Source organism: Cololabis saira, chromosome 10 (assembly GCF_033807715.1).
Source record: "Cololabis saira isolate AMF1-May2022 chromosome 10, fColSai1.1, whole genome shotgun sequence".
NCBI lineage: Eukaryota > Metazoa > Chordata > Actinopteri > Beloniformes > Belonidae > Cololabis > Cololabis saira.
In genome coordinates, this window is record NC_084596.1 from 14,987,648 (window position 1) to 15,012,712 (window position 25,065).

Here is a 25,065-nt window from a genome sequence, read left to right on the forward strand (position 1 = left end):
ATAGTTTAGAATTTTTCATTTTAGTTTAGTTTTATTTCGTTTTGACTTTTTCTCTTTCAATTCAGTTAGTTTTAATTCGTTTTTAGTGTGGGTTTGCTAGTTTTTATATTTTCAAAAATGCTTAGTTTTAGTTTAGTTTTTATTAGTTTTAGTTTTAGTTTTAACGTCACGGACCGCGAGGCGTTAAGGTGCCAGTTGGAGATAAACGGCCAGAGCGGAATAAATTGATCATACCAAGAGGCTTATATTGACAGGGACGAAAACGGAGGAAATTATATCTGTAATTTCAGTTCGTTTTAGTTAGTTTTCTAAACACGCAATATAGTTTCAGTTAGTTATCGTTTTTGTCTTCTAATTTTCGTTTTTATTTAGTTCAGTTAACGAAATTGTTTTTTCAATTTTAGTTTTCGTTATTTCATTCGTTTTCGTGAACGATAATAACTCTGATGTCAGTTGGTTCTGCGAGTTTTCCCGTCAGCTGTCGCCGGGTTTATAGAGACCCATTCACGCATCCAGATTGTTCTGCGCCGGAGCACCTTTACTGTGCTCTGAGATGTGCACAGAGGCCGCTGCCAGGCCTCTCTTACACTTGAGAAGTAGTGGCAGAGGTGTAATGGAGCAAAAATGAGAGCTTTGTGAATTGGCAATGCGTAAATTTGTTATGGGCCTCCGTGCATAGGGTGATGATGATTGACAGCCAGCGTTTCTGACAGCCTTCAGGCCTGCGGCCAGAAATCCGAGCCAAAGTAACAAGAAAGCAAAATACACTGCAGAAAACAACACCCCCCCCCCCACCCATCAAACCCTCCTGCCACGCTGACCAGTCTGCAGGAATCACAGCTGTAGCAGCAGTAGCAGTACAAACCCCAGCTCTGCTGCGCTGTGTCCCATGGAAACAACCTGGTCGAAACTTTACTTGGTGGATGTTTCTCAGCACTTTCTTTTACTTAGTGGACACTTAGTGACTAAAGCAGCGAGTGAACAGAGACATCAGGACGTTGTTACTGACTGAGGACCCAGAAAGTAACCATAATGCTCTGTGAAAGCACTCGCGGGGGAGGGAATATTGTGCCTTTGTGTGATCACGGTGAATGCATGGCTGAAGAGTGGAGGCGGAGGGAAGAGGGGCTCTCTAGTAAAGACTGAGTGAAAGTGGCCTCTGCTTCTGCTCCGGCCTTCCCTGAGTCAACCCCACTTGCTCGATTAAGGGATGGAAGCTGAAAAATAAGTAGCTGTATATTTGATGACAGAAGAGGTGCAATGATTTGTCCCACCAACTAGTCCCTTTTTCCTCCACATCAAAACATCCTGGAGAATATTGTGAACCGCCGTGCAGTGATGACGAGGGTTTTCTCTTTTCTTTTTATCTTCATCTACAACACTTCTGCTTTTAATCTGATGTTGAAGTTCATTCACCTTTTTCTTGGTTTTCTATTTGCTTCTTCAGACCAAACTCAACTGCTTAAAAAGACTCATAGGTACCTAAGATCTAGAGATTTCTCTGCCGTGGAACGCTGCAAATTTGCACACACACGTTTCATGCATGTCTAATGAAGAGGCGAAACTAAACATGTTTGAGAAGTTATATCTCAAAGCTAGTTTGGAAATGTTGTACAAAAGAAGGATGGAGGAAGTGGTATGAAGAAGGAGGTCTGGAAGTTTTGTTTGAAGACTGTGGGACATCTAACTGAAAAGAGGATAAGCAGTAGAACAGGATGAGATGGATGAATGGCACCAGAAACATGTCTGTTCAGTCAGACTAAGAGTGTGTCACTGAAATTCCCCAGTTCGGTTTGAGTGTGTGAGAATTACTGTGAGAAGTTTGTGTGTTTGCTTCACAGCAAAAACGATTCCCAGTTAAAAGCCCAGTTGGGGTCTTGTAGTTTTTATGTCCTCCCCTCCGCCCCCAAAGGTTCCTACAACGGTCTAAAAACATGACTGTTAGGTTGAGACGTGATTCTAAAATGTCTACAGACGTGAGCGCAAGCGTGTACGGCTCATTTGTCTCGCTTGTCTCTGTGTGGCCTCTCAACCGAGTAACAGCTTGGATGCTCTGAAGCCCAAAGTCACTCTTAAGAGAATAAAGCAAGTGAGAAAATAGGAGAACAGGGTCTCATTTTAGCTGTACCAGCTTGCATGCAGGCACGCAGTGTTACATCCATGTGCTCCCCCGTGTTTCAGGCGAGCGGGCCACAGTAGAACCAGAACCTGTGAGCCTAATTACTGCCGCGCGATGGTTGAACACAGACTGTAAAATTACTGGGCTGGTACAAGCTGCCAGTGGCTTAGTTAAGCTTTGCAGCATGATGAAGACTAATAAAGAAAGGGTCAAGGCTAGTCATCGGCCAAGCCTACTGTCAATCAAAGGTTTCTAGCCGTACATAAATTTGTTGCTTTATACTGTATAATTTTACCATTTTTGAAATATGCTTCTTTTTGCTGCAAAGCTTGACATTTTAACACTTAGGTCAATGAGTCACCCCCGTGACCCTGCAAAGGATAAAGTATAGAAAATGGATGGATGGATGGATGGATGGATGGATGGATGGATGGATGGATGGATGGATGGATGGATGGATGGATGGATGGATGGATGTCAATGACTCAATATGGATCCCAGCCCCCAGTGGTCAGGCAAAGAACTGCAATCTTTTTTAATTTCCATGTTGGCATGGACAGTAGGAATGGGCAATATTTTACCGTTCACGATAAACCGTCAAAAAAATTCCCTACGGTAAGAATTTGTCATCTTGCAGTAAAAACGTTAAATTCCCGTTGATGACGTTTTTGTGTAAAGTCTGATTTATGGTTCTCCGTTAAATTGACGCACAACATACGTGAAAAGAGAAAGAAAGAAAGAAAGAAAGAAAGAAAGAAAGAAAGAAAGAAAGAAAGAAAGAAAGAAAGAAAGAAAGAAAGAAAGAAAGAAAGAAAGAAAGAAAGAAAGAAAGAAAGAAAGAAAGAAAGAAAGAAAGAAAGAAATTGATGAGGTTTTTGTGTAACAAACATGGTGGATCTGAGTCATTCCAGTTTTGCAGTACAGGTGTAACTCATTTAATTGGTTTTTATTAATTAAATTTAATTGGTGTAGTTTAGTAGCATTTAGTATTCTTTTAGAGCAGTGATTTGGGGGCTCCAAAGACTGAATGTGGTGATAGATTTATAGTTACAAAGGTGGAGTTGAATTGATATTTTTTCTATCGTCATTTTAATCGTTATTGGGATAAATGCCAGAAATTATCGGGATACATTTTTTAGTCCATACCGCCCATCCCTAATGGACAGAGAAGTTAGGTAGTTGGCACTTGGTCAGTTGTTTAGATATAAAAACGCATTTAATTTGTCTTTGAAATTCACAAATGGTGATGTAATAAAAAAAAGTCAGTCGTTGGGTAAAGACAGAGAGAAAACTCTAAATGTAGATTATATATATATAGTTGGGTTCCCGGTAGATAGATTTTTCTGTTGCATTAACTTGCCTGCAGTAATTGTAGTTCATGTCTGTAACTTGGCTGTTTCATTCAGTGCCTTTTTTTACTTACATTCTTCATGTCTGGTTTTACTTATTTACACTCGCAAAGTCATCATAAATCATCAATTCATTCATCTAATGACTCTTGTCGTGGCCCCCACGTCTAAGACAGTGGTTTGAAACACCTTCTTCCTGCTGGTCATGTTGCTGGACCAGTTCAGGGTCTTCCTGTCAATCATCTTTGTAAATCCTACACACTACTGCCTGTTGACAACATGTCATCAACATTTCACCCACATTTCCTGGTTACAGTGCAGCATTCAACTTGATTAGTCGTACAGTTTTAATGTTTTGAGCACAACAGTGGCGTCTAAATAAATCCAGCTAACGTCTGCCTGTGCGTGTCACACCAGCACCTGGGGTTTCCAGTACTCACCATCATGGCTATGAGAGCACAGATGTAGCTCTGCTTCATGACGAAGTGGAAGACCTTCACCATTGCACCAACACCTTTTTTCTTTATATCGTTTTCTTCATCTTCAGACTCCTTCAACACTGAATCCTCTGGCGGCAAACACACTTCATACACACACTCTTCTCCCTTCTCTGTTTGGGGAAAAAAACAAAACACTCATTTTACAAAATAAATGAGTGACGCCCACATATGTTGATCTTCTAATCTAAGAATAAGTTTTAAAATACTGGATCTTACACTTGCAGCTCGCTACACAGTAAATCAGACATGTTATTTTGCTAAATGTAAGTTAACACATTTGACAACTTAATAGGCTACTGACATAATACATAGAATAGAATAAATAATCTTATGTTTATTCTGATGCATATTCTAATTAGTATTCTCATAGTTTTAGTTTGAATAAGAGCGGTGACTGAGAACTTAATGTACTTTTATTAATTATCCAGCATCAACTGCCGACAGTTTTTTTAATTATTGCAGAGCGTTCCAGTTGTTCAGGTGATTATAAATCTCTGTATGACAATTTTTTAAGGTTTTATTTTATTTTTTTATTTTATTTTATTTTTTTCTTGTCCTTTTCTGCAGAATCAAGGTGCACAAACCACCTAATGTGTTAATCCATTTAATCCTCGTCAACAGGATTTCTGGAAAGGGGAATTTTTGATCAATATTCATGCTTTTCTGTTGCCCAGTGAAGATTTAAAGTTCTACCAACTAATACATAAACATAAAGTAATGCAATTTTTTTTTTAAAAGCTTGTATGATTTTGTACACATGTCCATTCCCCTCTGCTTGAATTCCCACGGAAAGTTTTTTTCTTATCTTCCCCTTTTGTAACACTCCTCCCTGACCACTACGATGAGACTTCCCACCAGGACAATGTGCCCTGTCAAGCTGCAAAAACTACAAAGACTGGTAACAAAACAAAGTTTACAAGACCGCATTCAGCACCGAGAGCACTCCTGGAAAATCTGATCAGAAGTGGCTAAAGCAATATGGGGAGACACTCCGAGACACATTCACATCTGATTGCTCAGAATGCATTCAATGGTTGTCTGGGACACTTTTTTGTTAAATTTTTCCCTGCAGCCTGAATGCAAAAGTGTCCTGGAACGAACTCAACAACCATCTTCTAAACTAACGTCACTAGCTTCGGTGATGACTCATTTCATTTTGTGTGAATGACTGTTATAGTTTTCCTTGCATTGTATAAATGCTGCTTTGCAATGAATGGATTTCCTTTTCTTTTAAAGAAAAGGAAGTCCAGTTACTTTAAGAAAAGGAAGTCCGTTGCTTTGATTCAAGACAGTTAAGCCTCTTGGCCAGGTCTCCCTCACAAAAGAGATTCAGTCTCAAGGGATTTTCCTGGTAGAATAAAGGTTAATAAGTAATAAGTTACTGTGAGCTGGATGGGTCAACACCAGCATATCCTTTTTTTTTTTAAAACGTTTGGGGAAAAAAAATTGTTGGAGGTGAATCCTTCATTATGTCATTTGAAGCGTCTACTCATTATTGCTACGTATGTCCAGCAGCATCAAAATTAACAACACATTTTGGACCTGCAATTGTAAACGACTTGCATGATTATTTGGATATCGAGGAGGAAGGTGAGATTTGGGTACACATTTTAATCCTTCAGGATGAATCCTGATGCAGGATGTGAAGGGGTTTAAGACAGAACAGAACAAGCCTGAACCCAGGATGCCCCAATAACGTACCACTGATAACTGTTTATATTTTCTTTATAACTTTACAGATTTACTCATGTTCACACTATTCGTTCAGGGTATTTTATGGAAATCTAAGGTAACGACAGACTGCTCACCTGCACCGTCAGCGGACTTGTCCGTTTTATACTGCGGTGTGGAGTACAAGTCCAAACATACGGGTCCGTTCTCCGTCGCAACGAAGTCAAAGGACGTCCCATTTGAGGTGGGCACAACCTGCAGATTTTTATCAGAAAGGACAAATACGCCTTCATAACTGAGGAAAGCATCACATATGGGATCATGCGACTTTACCATATTTTACCCCTAAAAGGCCAAAAAAAAAAATAGTAACTTATGAGTTTAGATGATTTAACTGCTCGAGATGAAATCTTACTTTTATTTGTTTCAGCAGTAATTTACCCATAGTTACTATGCTTTGGCTCTCAGGGGCAATGACAGGTATGTTTTACTACGTTTCACACTGCACATTATTTTAATACGAACAAATAAATCTGCCTCACTCATCTGAGCTACAAAAAAAAAAAAAGTACTTTCTTTTCTGTTTCTTTCTCTGCTTTTAACATAACCTCATTCTCTGAGGATGCAGTGTGAAAAGTACTTTGCAGTTATTCATTTTCTTGCAGCAAGACTGAGGAATAAAGATGAGAAGATTTAACAACACATCCAGAGCGGCCGCACCTCAGTTGTACTGATGCCATCCTGGGTGGAGAGGAGCTAAGGGGAGATAAGAGCATACGAGGCAAGGTTTGTTATCGACGAGCAGCTGAAGTCAAAGGCCTCCTTGTTCTTTACGGTCACTGATGAGCAAGAACAAAGCTGTGCAGCACGACTCGCTGAATCGAGCCCATCACTTATGAGAGTCTGCACGTGCTAAAAGCTGCTAGGCCTCAGGAGGTGGCGGCTGGAAACGGTCTCAGACCCCGATGGAGGAACAAGGTCACCAAGTGTGTGTAGGAGTGCCAGAGATGACGTGTTTTAATTACACCAATCAAGGGATAAGTCTATGATGAAGCCGGAAAAAGCAATAAGTTTTCCTGTTTAACTGAAACTATGATTGCACTCAAATATTATTGGTTTGTTTCATTCTGCTTCGATATCATTGAATAGTTGAAAGTTTGCATTTGAAGAGTCACATGAAGATGTTTTCAAGGTTGTTAAATTTCCATCAGTTTCCCACACTTCCTTGCTTCCTCTTCTGTTCATGTCTTCTTCAGGATACTATACATGTGTGGTCAATGACAGCTTTTTTTCATACATCTTCAGTACGGCGTTACTCATCTGTATCATAACGCTGACTTACATTTTTCTCGTCTGTGCTCTGGCGCGACCCCCCCCCACCAAAGCTGCTTCATCCTGCTGGCTGAGTTGTTCGCATTGTTTCCGCATTGTTCCTCCTCCTCCTCAAACATTTCGTCATCCTTGTCGTCCTGAAAAAACACAGATAGACAGTCGGGTGTTTGATATGTATCCTCCTCACTGATCTCTGGGCTCAGTCCACTATTGTGCAACAAGAGATGATACATTCAAGAGCGAACACTTTAATCAGCTCGCAGCAGGAATTTGAGGAGGATTTAGGTGACCTTCGAAAGGAGGAAACCATGATGAGTATCATCCTGGCAGCGTTAACAGTGTGATTCAAACACAAAAACATACCGAAATAAACAGTATAAAATGCATTACTATCAGTCCTCTTTAGCCTCTGAGACAAACTTTCCTTTTCAGTTGACGTTTGGAAACAAACCCAGGAACAAAACTCTTCCTGCTTTTAGTGCAGTCTCCCAGATCACAGGAAACAATAATGCTGTGTTTAAAAAGCAACACGATACAGCAAAATCAGGCCCTTTTTTACAAGTTGCTGGTGTCAGCTTTATCATTTTTGATACTTGTGATTAAAGGTAAGAGTGGTCAACACCTGAAGAAACAATGTGCAAGACTGGTGGTAGACGGGTTGGCTACTGATTTAGAAAAAGTTAGTCGGTAAGAAACATGTCAGTAAAGAATTAGGGACATTTAGAAAAGGAGAACCTGTCCACCTGCGTTCACTTCATCCACAATCATCACAGAACATTTTTAAGGACATGTGAGCAGCATTAACGGAAAAAAAACTCTGACCTGTCAAGTTATAAGCTGACGCAAATGCACCTATCTGACTCATATCAGATTTATCTCCACATGTGAATGAGGCCTGAACCGGGTCACTTGAACCCTGTGGTCTAGATGCGGCCTGTGTGTGTGTGTGTGTGTGTGTGTGTGTGTGTGTGTGTGTGTGTGTGTGTGTGTGTGTGTGTGTGTGTGTGTGTGTGTGTGTGTGTGTGTGCAGTGTTCTGCACACAGCAGGTCTATTACTTTTAAGAACATTCAAAATTCAACTTGACGAAACACATTCATACATTAAACATTTATGCTCGGCAGCAGACACAAGCAGGAACAGAAAACACACGCACCAGTTGGAAAAATCAAAGCTTGGTGGTTTGGCTTGTTACAAATGCCAGATGTGTATTTATGACACAAGATACTACTTCAGGCTCTCCTATTAAAATACTAAATTTCCTAACAAATATACAACTCATTTTTGCGCTTTGTCTTTTGTTTTATATCCCTCCTCCCTGCTGTCTCTGACTGAGGTTCGGCGGCAATCAATACCTCAAAAAGAATTAATGCCTCAATAAAGGTTTACGGCTTGAAGTTAGCTGTATTTATAACGCCGGTCAGCTTTTAAAAAAAGGCAATTGTGCACTTGTGGATCAAGACAATCATTTGTTACTAAAACCAACAAACGTCCAGGATTCCCAAGTTTCAAGTTACTTTGAACATAAAGATGAGCTGTTTTTATCAGCAGATGAGCTACAATTCAGACATTAAAATAACTGACTTAAGGTAACAAAACCTTCTCGCAGAGGTGCGGCTCATCAACATCTGGCATCTCCAGCATCAAACAAAACCTGACAGCCGCTGACTGAAGTGGTAATCATTTTTTATTATTAGCCTCTAATCTAAAGTGTAAGAGTATGTGAAAATACACACACATCCCTTTGTTGAGGGATCAATAATGCATACAGCACTACAGGTTTGCAAGGAAGTATTGACCCCTCTATAAAAACACTAATCTATAACTCCATTATAGGACAGAGGAGCAGAGCCTGGAGCTCTGAGCTGGAGGAGGACAGACGTGGGTTTTCATGAATGTGACCCAAACGGTTTCAGTCAGAGCTCAGAGGAGCGGCACGTCCACGTCAGCAGGGGTGGACGAGTTCATCTAGAAAGTCAGGATGACTGAACCCCTTTTGAGTCAAATCTTTCTGTGTCAGTTATCCAACATTAAAATACTTCCTTTTTTTCTTCCCAGCTGTGATGTTGATCGGAGCAGATGCAACACTCTGGGTCAGATATTCGAGGTCTGAGTCGGCACGAGTGCATCAGAGATTAATGGGATTTAATTTAGCCATGCTGCAACAATGAAGATGGTAAATTAAGAAAACTAGCTAAGGTATTTTTTTGGAAAACAGCACTGAAAATATTATGGTTCAAACTTTACATTCAGTGAAGATAGAACATAACTAAATAGAGTTTTATTCATATTTATAGCTGTTATATTAAGTTATATTCAGTATGTAAAGTGATGATCGCATTGGCTACTTTGCTCTACCTTTTATTTATTTTTTTAAATATTTTTTAATCACAGTTTCCATCTGTGCTTGGCAGGTAGATATCTGGACTTTTCATGGCTGTAAAACTGAAGCAGAACAATAAAACATGTGCTGCAGGGACAAAAATGTTCCTTAACACTTACAAATGAACTCATGACTCTTTTATCAGTTTTTCACTTTTATATGCAAATTAATATGAGATATAGAGTCAACGTGAAAATAAATTATAGGCCCTTTAAGAAACCACCATGCATAAAACCGTAAAACAAGGTGCTTCATTTCTTGGATGAACTGATTCCTTAAATCTAAGACGGTAAATAACATTACAGTCATGGTCATTTAGTTTTCAAATATTAAAACTTCATGAGGACCTGTGATGACGGGTTTCAGAGTTTTTCATTTGACACACTTGTCTACAAGTCCGCAAAGTCATTCTTGTAAATATCCACAGATCTAAACCAAACCTGACCAGAGAAGTTTGCAAAGCACCTTTAAACCTTCATAAAATTGGAGCTCTTTTTTTTTTTTTGCTGTTTAATTGATTTGTCCTTCTGTGAAGCTTTGTCAAAATTAGACCAACGGTGTCTCAGATAAGACATAAGCCGCAGATAAAAGCTGGATCCAGCCAGGCATCGATTGTCCTGCAATTTTCCATCTGTCCAGTTTCTGTCATCACAATGCCACCTGGCAGCCCATTTAATCCAATCTGCATCTATTTCAGCTCAATGTCAGAAATGTGAAGAGGACCTGCACATTATATGCACAGATAAACAGATACAATATGAATCTGTTCATTTTACACAGATATTTCTATAAAAAGTAAATAAATGCACAAGTCTCAATGTCTAAATATTAACAATCTGGTTATTAGGGAGTTATTTAGTTACTAAGGCTAAGATAAGGTGTAGATTCAGATTCAGAAAAACGTAATTGTCCATTGCAAGTCCAGGCGAGAGCGGGTTTGTCAAATGGGGTTATTGGATGCTCAAGAAAGGAGAATGATTGTTTTTCTCTTATCAAACTCTGTGTTTTTGAGTAGGGTTGTGTAAAGTTTAGCTTGGCTAACAGACAAGGATCTAAAATATCTCAAACATCTCAACGCTGAATCAGATGTAGGAATGGGCGATTTACCGTCAAAACAATTCCCCACGGTAAGTCATCTCGCGGTAAAAACGATAAATTCCCATTGATGACGTTTTTGTGTAAAGCTGATTTATGGTTCTGCGGTGAATCCACGCACAACGTACGTGAAGGAAGGAAGGAAGGAAGGAAGGAAGGAAGGAAGGAAGGAAGGAAGGAAGGAAGGAAGGAAGGAAGGAAGGAAGGAAGGAAGGAAGGAAGGAAGGAAGGAAGGAAGGAAAGAAGGAAATGAGCCAGAAAGAAAGAAAGAAAGAAAGAAAGAAAGAAAGAAAGAAAGAAAGAAAGAAAGAAAGAAAGAAAGAAAGAAAGAAAGAAAGAAAGAAAGAAAGAAAGAAAGAAAGAAAGAAAGAAAGAATGAAAGAAATGAGCCAGAAAGAAAGAAAGAAAGATTGATGACGTTTAGTAGTATTTAGTATCTTTTAGAGCAGTGATTTGGGGGCTCCAAATACTGAATGTGGTGATAGATTTATAGTTACAAAGGTGGAGTTGAATTGGTATTTTTTAATCGTCATTTTTATCGTTATCGGGATAAATGCCAGAAATGATCGCGATAAATGTTTTAGTCCATACCGCCCATCCCTAATCAGATGTATTTATGCCACAATTTTCAGCTCTTTCCTGTCACACCAGATTGTCTTTAACACAGAGTTTCCGTGTTACGTCAGAGTTCGTTTCTGACGCAGGATACTCCGTGTTACGCAGCGCCGGTTTGAGTAAATGTCGGCTGCAAAAGTGATACAAGGCACGATTTTACAATATAGCGTCCACCCAAACCAAGGTTAAAATGTATTAGCGCGGACTTCTTTTAGATGACAATGAGCTGATCTGTGGGCCTTGTTAGCTTAGTTCTGCGGATAGGACACTGACTACTTCCAACTACTTTTACAAAATAAGGAAACACACACAAAAGAACCCTCTACTGCTGTAATTTGTACTGTTTTTGTTTCGATCTCACTTGTTTTCTACGTCTCAAAGGGCGACAGGTTTGCCAGTGTGAAAGTAGTAGTCTTTGCCTTCACAAACCATTAAACCTGTGTCATCCTGCCATTCATGAATGAATATGCCCTAAAGAAATTAAAATAATTCCCACTGCCTCAGCAATAAACACTTTTCTTACTTAAAGATAAACACTGATATTCTTTCATTGTCAAACACAGGAACAGCTGATGTGCTGTGACGGGCTCCAGACAACCACATTTTTAACATGTACAACTAGAAATATCTCAATGTTGTGAACTAAAAAAAGGCCAATGCTCGTGTTCTGTGGGTGCACGTCTGTCTGCAGTCCTTACCATCAACTGGTCGATGGGCTCCTGCAGCCAGAGGCGGATGAGTGTAGCCAGGGTGTAATAAAGAATCAGCAGCATGATGGGACTGACAAAGTGGTACCACTTACGCTCCGGGTGCACGGTGAGCTTCCACGTGCAGGAGCAGTTGCTCCTGATAATGGGGGAGATGCCAAACACACTGCAGAGACAAACAGGTAGACAGGTGAGCGTTCAAAAAGTGAAAAACAGCACAAGACTGTATGGAGATACACATATTGATCACACACAACGTCTACAGGGAGGTCAACGTAAAGTCATTGCTGAAAGATGTTTTACAAGAATCTTTTTTTTTAATGAAACTTTAAATCTTGGACAGTGTCATGATTTTTCGCTGGTGTCGGGGCGATTTGACAAAAACTCCTGGATGGACGTGGAAACAACAAGAACCAAGAAAAGGAAGTCCAGATGACTTCATTCAAGCTTCTGTCATTTACTGTAAAAGACTTGACTGTGTTGAAAGAGACAGAGGCGGGTTGTTTACTTCCAGTCAGAGGACTGGTAGTTTTAGACTGTGGGTCTGGTCAGGGAAGGGTTCTCGCCTCCTACTGACGCTCTTAACTGAGTGAAACAAGCTGGTCAGGTTCTTTACTTTACCACTGAAGAAAATCTACAATAGCAGGAGATTTACAGTAAGACATCACAGTCAGTGTAAAACCCTCTCAGCTCCAGAGGTGTCAAGTAACGAAGTACAAATACTTCATTACCTTACTTAAGTAGAAATTTTGGTTATCTATACTTCACTGGAGTAATTATTTTTCAGACGACTTTTTATTTTTACTCCTTACATTTTCACGCAATTATCTGTTCTTTTTACTCCTTACATTTTAAAAACAGCCTCGTTACTCTATTTCATTTCGGCCTTTAAAAAAAAATTATCCAGTTAAATTGCTCCATCCGGATAGAGTGAATTTGGTTGTGGTTGTTTCAGATGTTCTTGTCCAGTTTTGTTCTTACATCCGTTCCCTCAGATTCCTGCAACTAAACTTGGATGTACATTCCAATAAGGTTAGGATAAATGATAACATGCCTCTGAAGTTTGACTTTTTGCACCATTACAATACTTATAGGCAACTAGTCATCATATCTCCTGCTCTCTGAAACACATGTTAATGCTCAATAGTACACATATACTGTATGGTTCTTTAATATATTTGCATTATACTAAGATGCATTCATTTTCAATGGCTTTTGTCCTTAATGGCTTTTTTCCCCCTTACATTACTTTTACTTTTATACTTTAAGTAGTTTTGAAACCCGTACTTTTTTACTTTTACTTGAGTAAAAAACTTGAGTTGATACTTCAACTTCTACAGGAGTATTTTTAAACTCTAGTATCTATACTTCTACCTGAGTAATGAATGTGAATACTTTTGACACCTCTGCTCAACTCTCAGTTCCCAGAACAAAGACGTCTCATTTGGCCTGAAAAATCTCCGACTAAAATCTGGATTACACGGCTGATCCACAATAACAAAACCACCACACTAGTGTTGTGTACGTCATGGCTGAGCTCCATGTCCTGGGCTCGTCCCGGTGCATCTAAAGATGTAGGAGACTGCGATCAACCTTTTCTTGCGTTTTTGAAGCAGTTCCTGATCATTTTTTGCAGTTTAGTGGGACGAACTGTTCTGAGAGAGGAGGCTGCTGCCATGGGGTTGTCTGATTGGTCTGCAATGAAGTCTGGGTGTCTGATACAGAAACCGCCACATGAATGCCAGGAGAAATACTGCCGTTTGAATGATGCTCATGTTCAAACGAACGAACAAGTCATTTAGCTCAGTATTGAGGCTTTGGCACTAATTAAGACTTTCATGTTTGATATATTATTTATATATTGAAAAAGGTTTTATTTAAAAAGATGCATGTAACTTCAGCAAAGAAAAAAATACACTTCGTCTAACGTAAAGAGTAAATCCTAAATAAATGTACTATAAATAAAATAGCTGAGGAAGTTACGTGTAGACTCTGGTTAAGGAAGATGTCATTTTTGACAAGAAAACCGTGCAATCGTGGAATCCGAACAATGCGCTGAGGTTAAGAATTTGTTTGTATAACAAAGGATGTCCTATGGTTGACTTCTTTTCCTCCACAGCAGAACAAAGTTCACCGCGTCAGGAACTGCAATGACGTACAAGTGACAACTTCTCCGATTTAAAAGGCTCCTGAGTCTTTCCTTTTTATGCCATGTGGAGGAGCGACCACCCTCCTGACCTCAGCACACTTCCTGAACACTTTACTCTCACAGCTGGGGGGGGGGGCAGCTGGTCACATGACTGGGGACTTCCATTGTATGGTGGGTTGGCAGGAAGTATAGTGGAAGCCGGGCCTCTCAGCGGCCTCACTCGCCAGCAGACCTACAGCAGGGCCGAGTCAACGTCAACAACGACCCATAGGGCAAGCACAGAGGTGGCCTATTGTCCAGCTGTGGTTGCACGTTTTTACGGCCTGAGGGGTTCCCCGCGCAACGCCCGAAGGCGTGTAAAGTGAAGTAAAGTCACTTTTTACACCACATCTGGCCTCACGTTTCACACAGCAGCAGACAGAAATAACTCAGCGCAGGGGAAAGTCAACAAGAACACGTCAGGAAACGGCAAATGACGATAAAGTTGCTCTATTCTTGTAAAGAGGTTCAAAAAAAGGAATCAGAGCAGTGGAAAAAATTAGTATTATACAAAAATGAGAAATTCACCCCACTTTCCAAGGTTCACTGGCTAAGACAGGAAAAATGTAAGTTTTTCTTATTTTAAACGACGCCAGATGAGAAAAAAATGGAAGGTAATTTTTAAGAGTTTTCTTTATTTGTCTGTAGAGGCTAGGGTTATGATCATTTAATATTTTTTAATAGTTGTTATTCCTATTTCATTCTTCAGTTTGTTTGATTATTTCACACCAGTCATTTTAGTAATATTGGTTAGTTTTAGTGTTGGTTTTAGCATTTGAGGTATTGACTTACAGATTCATTCTTTCGAGTAATAGTTAATAAATTAAATAAAGTGACAAACATTAAAAAAACAATGCATGAAACTAAAATGGAAATAAAGTTAGGTTTACCCACAATCCTATTTAGTTTCAGTTGGTTTTGCACCGTTAAATTACATTTTTATTTCGCTTTCGTTTTATAAAACTTTTTAGTTTTAGTTTTTTTTGTTATTATTTCTTAGTTTTCATAAACTATAATGACTCTGGTAGGGACTGTATCTACACTATTACTTAAATCAGATGCTTAAAATAATAATTTATTTTTAACTGAATTGCCATTTTTCTTGTATTTTATTTCTAACTCAAAATTGCCAACAAAAGTTTGAAAGACTTGGGGTTGCTACAATGCTCTTTATAATGTTTTTTTAAGCGTCTGATGATCAGTATAGCTCATCATTGGAGCTAACTGATGAGCTCACATGCTCATTGTTACTGCTTTTGGATGAAAATGAGACCAATCCTGCGTCTGTCTTTATACCACCGTATCCAGCATTAACTGCATCACAATGCCACCCGTGCTCAATATGCACAAAAGCAAACACGGAAACTTCTCTGGTTCCACATTCCTCTTTTAAAATTGAGATTTTGGCTAAATGACAGCCAATTTTAAGGACTACAACGTCAGCAGATCTTGCTGATTCAGGTCCACATTGCTGCTTTCACTTTCGTAAAGGTGAATCTTAGTTACAAGATCTTCCAGTGGTGGTCACATGACCACTCAGTCAATAAGGAAAGGTAACAATTAAAGCAGAAGAACTAATAAAGGAGCAAAGTGGTGCAGCAACATCACCATTTTTGACCATGTAAACGACAACAACTGTATTCACAAACTTAAACAGAGTCTAAAACGGATTTTAAAAAACGTTTCCATTTAGAGGAGTAGTGTGGATGCCTGGTGTACAGTAACTGACAAAAGTTTTACTTTTCACAATGAAAACATACTAATGTGGACACAGCCAACGACTGCTGTTTTCTTTTAGGGGTTTGGAAAAATGGCCAATCTTGTCAGTGACTTCACAGTTCTCATTTGTACAAGGTAGACATCTGCTTTTTCTAGAACTTGATATCTCAAATTCAAATCCAATGTATTATTGGCTACAAACAGACAACAATGGACAAAACAAACAATCAAACCGCTTTTCTCTCAGTCAAGAAGTCTGTTTTCGGATAGTCTGTCCAGCCAGCTGATATTTTTTACTCTTTAATACAAATAATTAGTCTGGTTCCTCAGGATTTCACTTTGATTTCCAAGATCAAACTGCCTCTGGATGCTATTGGATAGACATACAGCTAATCCAGGAAACCAAACAAGCGATTAAGGCAGCATGACAACCAGACGAGTATCAACCACAGACTTCCTCCGCTCAGTCACTGCAGCTGCACGGTTTGAACAAACCTGCCAAAACAGACAGTAAATGAGAAGCCCATTCATTCTTATGAGACCTTATCTAATGAAAAGCCTGCCAACGGACCACTGTAATGAGCACCTTATCTGCCATCCGGGCCAGGAGAGGAATGGCCAGGATGCAAAGGCTTTCTTAAGACAGCTTCAGCTATTCGCAGCTGTAAATAGCTACAACTGTGACAAGCAGAGCAGCGCAGCTTCCAAAGGAGAAAAAGTGAGATCAATGAAATCCTGCAACCTCAAGGGCACCGAGACAACAGCTAACAGAGCTCCAGTTCTGCTGGTGTAGTCTGGAAAGACACAGGATAGGTTCAGCAGGATATTTATGACTATTTGTCCATCTTTGAAAAAAAAGTCTCATTACTATACAGCAAAACATCATAATTTATCCAACTGTTTGCTTTGCAATTAATAAACCAACAGCATTCTTAGCATTCCAAGAGGTCAGGGAGTCTGCACCTCCGCTAGGTCTGCTAATGACCCTTTAATTTGAGCCAGGTGTGCTGGAGCGGGGAAACATCTGAGACATGCAGGGCAGTGGTACCCGCCGACCGGCACTGAGAAACGACGATTTATTAGATTCATTAATGAGTCCAACCGAACCAGAACCCAGAACTCAAATATCTCAAATAGAGAAGAGGATGGCAGACATTTAAGAAAAAAAAAACAGGCAAAAATGCCGTGCCTTAATGTTACCAGCGGTTAGTTCACGTTTTTCAGAGCTATTTTGTACGAATATTTTGTTGGCAATTTTGTGAGTCTCACTTTCAACGAAATAAAAACTAAGTCTACAACAAAAAAGTCCAAATAAACACTATAGACTTATTTCTCTTGGGTAGGATCAACCTCATGTACGAGTGTAAATTAGACTGACAAACCCCTTTAAAAGGGAATATGACCCAACTCTTGTGAATTAAATAAATCAACCCCATTTTATTATATCGACCCAAGAAAATTAAGATGGAACGAGTGAATTTCTTAATGCTAAAAAAAAAAAAAGAGTTTTAATTTTGTGGAACTTTACAGAGAGAATTTACAGTCAGCTCTCATTACATCCGCGTCTCACATAATGTTGGCAAGACGCACAACAATGTGGCTTCCCTCCGACCACAGCGTTTCACCGCTGCAACCACAGACAGCCGATTGTTTCCTTCCTCATGCATAATGAAAGACGCTGGTTGTAATGAAGAGCATGAAAGCTCTGCTTTTCAAATCAGTGTGTCTACAGTCCTGCTGGGTTTAACTTTTCCTTCCTCTTCTTGTTTGTAACAATGGTAAATCTTTCTTTGAAAAATACCTGTTTGGATGGTGGGCAAAAACATATTCAGGTAGGCCGAAGTAATAATGAATTATTATTTTATTTTAGATATTTGTAAATGGTTATTATAAGACAGACTGTGTTCTGCTTTAGGGACGAGACATCCTGTTGCACTCCCCACCCTTGGCTGTTACTGATTACTTATCTAAGCTTTTGTATTTCTAATTTAATTCTATATTTAATTTCATTTTTTGATCATTGTTCAGAAAGTTTGTTTTCTGGTTTTTGTCCACCTCTGCCTCACTCACCTGTGATTTAAAGCTTAATTGGTTGTGTATGAAAAGACCTTTTCTCTCTACTGTGGTCATGCAGCATCAGGTTTTGATTTGGGTATTTGCATCGTAGTTGGGGGTCTGTTGTCGTTTCTACCTTTAAGTCTATTCAGGCCTCTACATAAATGAACAGGTAACAGGCTCGGGCTTCATTTTCAAGCCTGTGCAGGCCGTCTGTGTGCTGTTGTGGAGACCAGACCCTCGATTCTGACCTGACGTAAGTGTCGTTGGGTGAGACCGACTCCTGAAAGAACTGGAACTGGTACAGGTAGAGCACAATGATGTGTCCGGAGCTGTAGATGGCCATCAGAACGCACATGCAGCTGAAGATGAGCGTGTTGAAGGTCCGACAGAGGGACCACCAGGTGCACAGGAACAGGAAGAGGGAGAAGTAAGCAAAAGAGGTCAGCGAGGGCAGCATGATGCCTGCAAAGACAAAAAAAAAGTGGAGAGAAAGGTCTAGTTTAATTTAAACATTAAGGAGTCCAAGTAAATATGAACCTTGTTGTGAGCCAAATGTGGAGTCAGAATGACTGGACATATTACATCACATCTCAGGTGATGTTCAGTGCGTTTTAGTACCTCGAGATGACTTTTGTTGTGAATTGCTGATGTATAAATAAACTAAAGGAAACTGAATCTGGAAACCTGAGAAATGATTTGTCCCCACCTACCTTTGTCCCTATTTGTGGGGTTCTGGACCCAACAAGTGCTTCACAGGTAAATCTGAATGCTGAAATCCAATTAACATGATGGAGAAATTTGTTGCATATTTTCCCTGAGAACTTGTGAATAATTTTGTTTACGTTTGTAGGCCTCTAATAGCACTGATATAATAACTTTGTTGAAGTCTTATGTTAGAGGGAGTTGTGATTAGGAATGGGTGATATTTTACCGTTCAGGATATACCGCCAAAAAAATTCCCCACGGTAAGAATTTGTCATCCCGCGGTAAAAACGATAAATTCCCGTTGATGACGTTTTTGTGTAAAGCTTATTTATGGTTCTGTGTTAAATCCACGCACAACGTACGTGTGCGTGAAGGAAGGAAGGAAGGAAGGAAGGAAGGAAGGAAGGAAGGAAGGAAGGAAGGAAGGAAGGAAGGAAGGAAGGAAGGAAGGAAGGAAGGAAGGAAGGAAGGAAGGAAGGAAGGAAGGAAGGAAGGAAGGAATGAGCCAGAAAGAAAGAAAGAAATGAGCCAGAAAGAAAGAAAGAAATGAGCCTGAAAGAAAGAAAGAAAGAAAGAAAGAAAGAAAGAAAGAAAGAAAGAAAGAAAGAAAGAAAGAAAGAAAGAAAGAAAGAAAGAAAGAAAGAAAGAAAGAAAGAAAGAAAGAAAGAAAGAAAGAAAGAAAGAAAGAAAGAAAGAAAGAAAGAAAGACGTTTAGTAGTATTTAGTATTCTTCTAGAGCAGTGTTTTGGGGGCTCCAAAGACTGAATGTGGTGATAGATTTATAGTTAAAAAGGTGGAGTTGAATTGGTATTTTTTTATCGTTATTTTTATCATTATCGGGATAAATGCCAGAAATTATCGTGATACATTTTTTAGTCCATACCGCCCATCCCTAGTTGTGATGAGGGTCTGTACAGGAAAGCGGTGGGTTACTTGATGGATCCAAGTGGATTTAAGAAGGACACCGTCACCCGTGACCCAGTTGTGAAGGAATATAAGTGCCTGGATGTTCAAACAAATAATAAATTGCACAAACAATGAAGTCCCCCATAAAAAGGGTCACAGCCATCTGTATTTCCTGAGAAGTGCGAGGTCCTTAAACATCTGCCGGACAATGCTCAGGATGTTCTGTGAGTCTGTGGCAGCCAGCGCTATCCTGGATGATCTGAGGGACTTTTATTTCTATCATTCACTATATTACAACTATTATATTTCCGTAAACAGTTTCGTTTTCACTTATATAAAGTGCGTTTATTTTCATATTTTATCACCGCTGCTATGATTCCTGAGTATTTTGGTTTCTCCTGTTACATTAAATGTGTTATTTTCAGATTTCTATTAACTATTGCACCTGTAAAAAATAAAGAAGAAAACTTCCCTTTTGTAGGGGTCAAGTTATTTTAATTTTAATTATCATTTAAAGATGCACAATACAGTGTGAATACAAGTCACAAAAGTAGTCCTAATATATTTATTGTTATAATTTCAACAATCTTACACGTGAGATCATTTGTTGATCAGAATAATCTATTGGTAACTATGTGAAAAAGGCAAAGTTCCCTCTAAACTTTCTCAGATTTGAGGAGCCATCCGTCCGTCATTGCCAAGCCTCAAGCAGACAAGCAGACCTAAACAGTAGGTATGAATAAATCCAGTCAAGAGAAGAATAAAAACCTCTTTTTCCACTGAAAGAAAACCCTTCATTGTCATTCTCTGTTTGACTTTAAAAGAAAAAACATTATCCTTGTCTTTGGTTCCTTTAAGTTATGTAATGTCTTTGGGACGCTCTATTGACTAGTGTCACAACTAAGACCTGACTGAAAACAGAGCACTGTCGAGTTTACATCAATTACAAGTAAATTACCCAAGTCAGCAAGTTTCTGGCTGAGCAGGAAGTTAGAAAATTTTGTGAACAAGAAACTCGCCAACTTGTTTCTTGCTGCTTTGATCAAGTCCGCAGGAAAACAAATTAGACTTTGCTAAGTTTCTGTGTTTTATCAAAAAAGCTTGCTTCAATTAGATTCAAGCTAGCTTGGATCAATTTATAGCACTTTGATGCAGCTTTGAATACTATATTTTTTTCAATTTCAGTTAATACACTTTTACATTACTCAGCAATACAAAAAAGGCTACCAAGATGGATTCTCTGGCCAGACTCGACACAAATCTGATGAGATTCATCAACCAAACTATACAAAAAAAAGGAATTTAATGACCATAAAATGTCAACGCAGACCAATTGCACCTTTTACTAGCCTCTCAAACAACTTCATAGATCAACTAAGAGTAGAAAAAAAAAGAAAACTGATAGAATAGTAGCTGCTCTTAGCTGCAACGGAGGAGACACGCAGGCAGAGAACAGTAAAAGTGCTGGGAAACGCTTTCTCAGCAGTTAAATGGATGATATACTTTCTAATATTCAATGCAACATTCGGTCTATACAGGCAATAGATTTTGTTTGTGTAAAATTAATAGCCCCGTTATGTTCTAAGTGTAACATGTTGTGTACTGATCAGCTATTAAATGAAATATGTCACTGCCTGGTTGGTAAAAAGTAATTTTATATTCAGTTATGGAGTAAATATTTTTCATTGTGCATGAAGAAAAACAGATGAATTCACCTGTTAAGCCCAGCAAGATGGTGACCACTACTTTCCCTGCCGTGGTGATCAAGTTGCCGATGCTCTCCTTCACTTTGGACGCCACCTCCGCAACCAGTCGCAGAATCTTCATCTTTGTGCTCTCTTTCTCCTCTTCTTCCTCCTCCTCTTCCTCCCCCTCCTCCTCCTCTTCCTCCTCATAGAAGTCTTCATTCTCTTCATCCTCCTCAGCTTCGTAGCCTGCTTCAAGGTCCTCCTCCAGCAGGATGTTGTCATCCAGGCTCAGCTTCTCCTCTTCTTCCTATGAGGTGGATCACAGTGTTAAGACATACTTAAGATATGAAATATGAATTATGGAGGTCAGCGCTCTCCATGGTGCTGAAAACTGCTTCCTGTAAACTGTATCCTCCACCATCTTACAAATGTCTGTACAGTTCAGAAAACATTTGAATACATATTTGTATGGCTTCCTCACACATATCATTCAGCCTTTAGCAGATGTTTTCCTCTGGAAATATTAGTATTGGCTCTGCATCCAGCGCTGTCAGACATATATTTCAACATATATGCCACTGGAAAGGAAAAGTAGCAGGTGGCATGGGTCTCATTTAGACCGAAACAATAACTTTGGCTTAGAGAGACAGCCCACAACACACTGCACAGATGAATTTCTGGTGTTTCTCGGTGATGGGAAGCCAACAGCATCTGTGCCAGTGTGAGCAGTCGAAGCGAAAGTGAATGTGGATTTAATTAAGACTGAGTCATAAAGAGACCTGCCAGGGGATCAGGGCTGTTTTCCAAGTCATCAACTCTCACACAGATGTCTAAATTCAAACTCCTGCTTTTCATGGCTTGTGAAGCTTGCAGGATGTTGAGAATGAAAACAGAAAACGTTTTAGTGGATGCTTTAATTACAATTTTTGCAGCACAATAATTAGTAATACTCGTAAATGTCAAAGAACGCATCTAAATGCTCCTTTTTCAAACAATGAAGAGTCAGAGATCTGAGTTACTGTAAGGGATGGTTCAGAAATCCAGACTTTGGGAAATGAGATATCCTTTTGCAGGATGGACTCACTGAGTTGAAAAACAGAGGGAATTTTGGTTAAGGTCCAAGATTTAAAGTTCGAAATAATAAAACTGTGGGAAAATAATGATCATGAGGCCCCATGAGGGCACGGGCTCATCTGCAGTCTCAATATATAGTGTGAAAGTCAATCACATAAGTGATACCCATCGATATGCATCGCAGCCATAGCTTCAACCCCGTGTCAGAAGAAAATAACAATGTTATATTTACTATAGAGGCAGTCCATTTCAGTCAGCAGAGTTAAAACAACTGCCTTAAAGTATGACAAAACAGCCGCCGATTTACTATTTTTTGTGTTTCTTTTTTAATGTGTGAAGAAACATTTATTTTCTAATTTCAGATCATTCTCATTTTTAACACACTTGGTTTGTTTTTTCATTTTATTTTCATTTTATTAGCATTCTTACACTCTTACACTGATACTCATTCTTACACTTTCAAAAACTGCTGAGGACATTTAAATGACATCTGAAATCTTTTAGTTCGTCTCAGGATGTTTACTTAGGACGTCTATGGCAACAGGTATATTTGGAGGTCGTTACTTCAAACAGGCCGAGACGTTTCCTCTTTAAAAAAAACATGCTTAATATCAGCTTTTCGTTTTGACTTAAGTTTTGCAAACATAAAAATCTTCTTATACATAGTTTCCCAGACAGTTTATCATAAAACACACCTTAACTAAGATTGATGTTTCACTTGTGGATTTCAAATAGTGGTAGAAACTATAATTAAATGGTTTTAAAGTCCAGTTGTTTTTTTAACTTCTTTGACTTTCTCACTCATCGACACAGCTGGGAAACTTGTGAGTTGGAATGGTTGTTGCAATCGCATTTTAATTAATTAATTTAATTTCATGTTTAAAATAGGACAATAGTAGAATCAAGTTTCGAGCTTCGCACAGGATTTGCTGCTTTTTTCAGGTTTTAATTCATGTAATCATGTGTATTCATCATGATGTTTATTCTGAGCTCCGTCTCCAGTATCGTATCAGTTACTATAAGCTTTATTCCTGAATGTAATTGCGTGAGGCAGACCACTGCGCATCAGCACAAATGAAACCCACTTGCTCCTCTGCCTCGAAGTCTGCGTTGTACTGGGCCATGTCCTCAGGCGGCCTCTTCTGGACCAAACTGCGGCACAGCAACCAGATGGCCAAGCCCACCACAAACATGCCGATGTCAGGGATGAACACTCGGATGCCGTTCCCTGCATCCGCACCGATCACGCTGGTGAAAAACAGAAAACAGAGGGCATGTACTGACAGAAAGCAGACGCTTGTCTCCTGACAGCTCAGATGAATCCAAGTGCATCCCCAAGTTGGGATCTTGAGCAAATTCTTGCAGGCTGGGTTACCAACGAAAATTAAGAAAATACAGACATGGTAAACTACACTTATCTATCCTTAGACGATTACTCTTAATCGCCCATGTCTGTACAGTTTGTGTGGGAAATCAAGGGATCCTGTGGTCACTCGTTTTGTTGACTTTGGCTCATGAATAAAAGGAATCTGTCACGGACCAATCTGTTTCTCAGTCTTCTTAAAGTTAAAAAAATATATACATATATTGGCACGTTAGTCATTCTTTCCTATTATTCCTCTTTGATGAGTCAAAGTGTTCAAAAGCTCATGGGAACAAATAACATTGCAGCAATGGTGCAGAACGTTTCAGAAAATCCTACCTGTTCTCATGAGTGCATGGGAAGCTGGAGTTTTCCATCAGTTAATTGTTCTTTTAATATGTGTTGTGTTGAATGGTTCAGCTTTTATATGGGGGACCACCCTCTTTAATGAAATCAGGCTTGCTGCTTTTAAATGTATCGCTATTAACAACTGAGTCAAATTCCATACAAACAAAAAGACCATGAGAACGCCTCTTTCAGTTAACTCAACTGTGAAAAACATGTTTGCTCCCTTGAGAATGGCGTCCTTTGTTCAACATAAGGTAGCAGGCACAATTAGCCACGTCTTTAAAATGTTTTCAGCTCCAGGAGGAGCACTTTTGATCATATAAGCCCCGTTCACGTAGCCAGCTTGCTAATGTTTTGTTGTGCCAATTCCTCCACCTTCAACTTTTCCCCAACCATCTCCATCACCCACCTGCGCCTGTGCGGAAAGTTGGTGCTGCGTCTTCATGTTAATCAGCCAAGGATCTCTTAGTATTAATGACCTATATAGCGTTTGGTGTTTAAATACATCTATTCATTTTCAAAGTGCGATAACTATTCTAACCAGACCGTAATATCATTATGCATATTTTTGTCTGATTCATGACCACAGGTGACCGCAGGTGACTGCATTTGACCATGGTCAACCGGTCAGTTCAGATGAGCCGGAGCATCACTGCTTAAGGGCACGAGTTATGCAAAAAAAAAAAAGTTTCGCTGAGCAACAAGAAAGGAGCCTCCACCTTCACAAGAAAGAGCAGCAACATTTGAAGCCAAGGCCAGATAAACTGTGTATGCACCATGGGAACAACCAGGTTAACACTTCATTTATTTTTCTCTGCGTTTATTCAGTGCCACGTTTTATTCGGCACAGACTGCACAGAGCAGTTTGAGACCAAAGGGACTTGCTGCTCACTGTGGACTGAAAAGTAGAAGAAAAAGGGCCATTTTCATTCTGCGAAAACACTGCACACTTGAAAATGAACTTTCCTGAAGTGTCTTCGTCATACCGATAAACAACCAGATCAAATTCCTTCCCACTCCAGAAGTGACTTGCTTTGAAATAGTGAAAGCACAATCCAGTGCGACAACACTGAATGCCACCACATTCAAAGTTAATGGAGAGTGGAGGCAGAGTGAAGAGCGGATCAACAGCACATCTTCATACTGCTATTATAGACTTTTATTTTTAATTTTTTAAGTAAAGCATAACACCGAAGAACCTTTGTTTAATTGTTCTGCTCACCTCTAAATACTAAAAAGCATGTGCA

At 39.4% G+C, this 25,065-nt stretch overlaps 1 protein-coding gene across 1 annotated transcript in view; it reads right to left on the reverse strand.

The window, feature by feature from the left end:
* Positions 1-25,065, reverse strand: part of LOC133452461 (piezo-type mechanosensitive ion channel component 2) — a 117,864-nt gene that overhangs the window by 59,386 nt on the left and 33,413 nt on the right. The window contains 9 exon segments of the mRNA XM_061731784.1: positions 3,909-4,078; positions 5,777-5,894; positions 6,360-6,395; positions 6,982-7,011; positions 7,013-7,108; positions 11,761-11,935; positions 17,983-18,196; positions 21,061-21,340; positions 23,193-23,355. Of these exon segments, the coding sequence (XP_061587768.1) occupies positions 3,909-4,078; positions 5,777-5,894; positions 6,360-6,395; positions 6,982-7,011; positions 7,013-7,108; positions 11,761-11,935; positions 17,983-18,196; positions 21,061-21,340; positions 23,193-23,355 (1,282 nt within the window).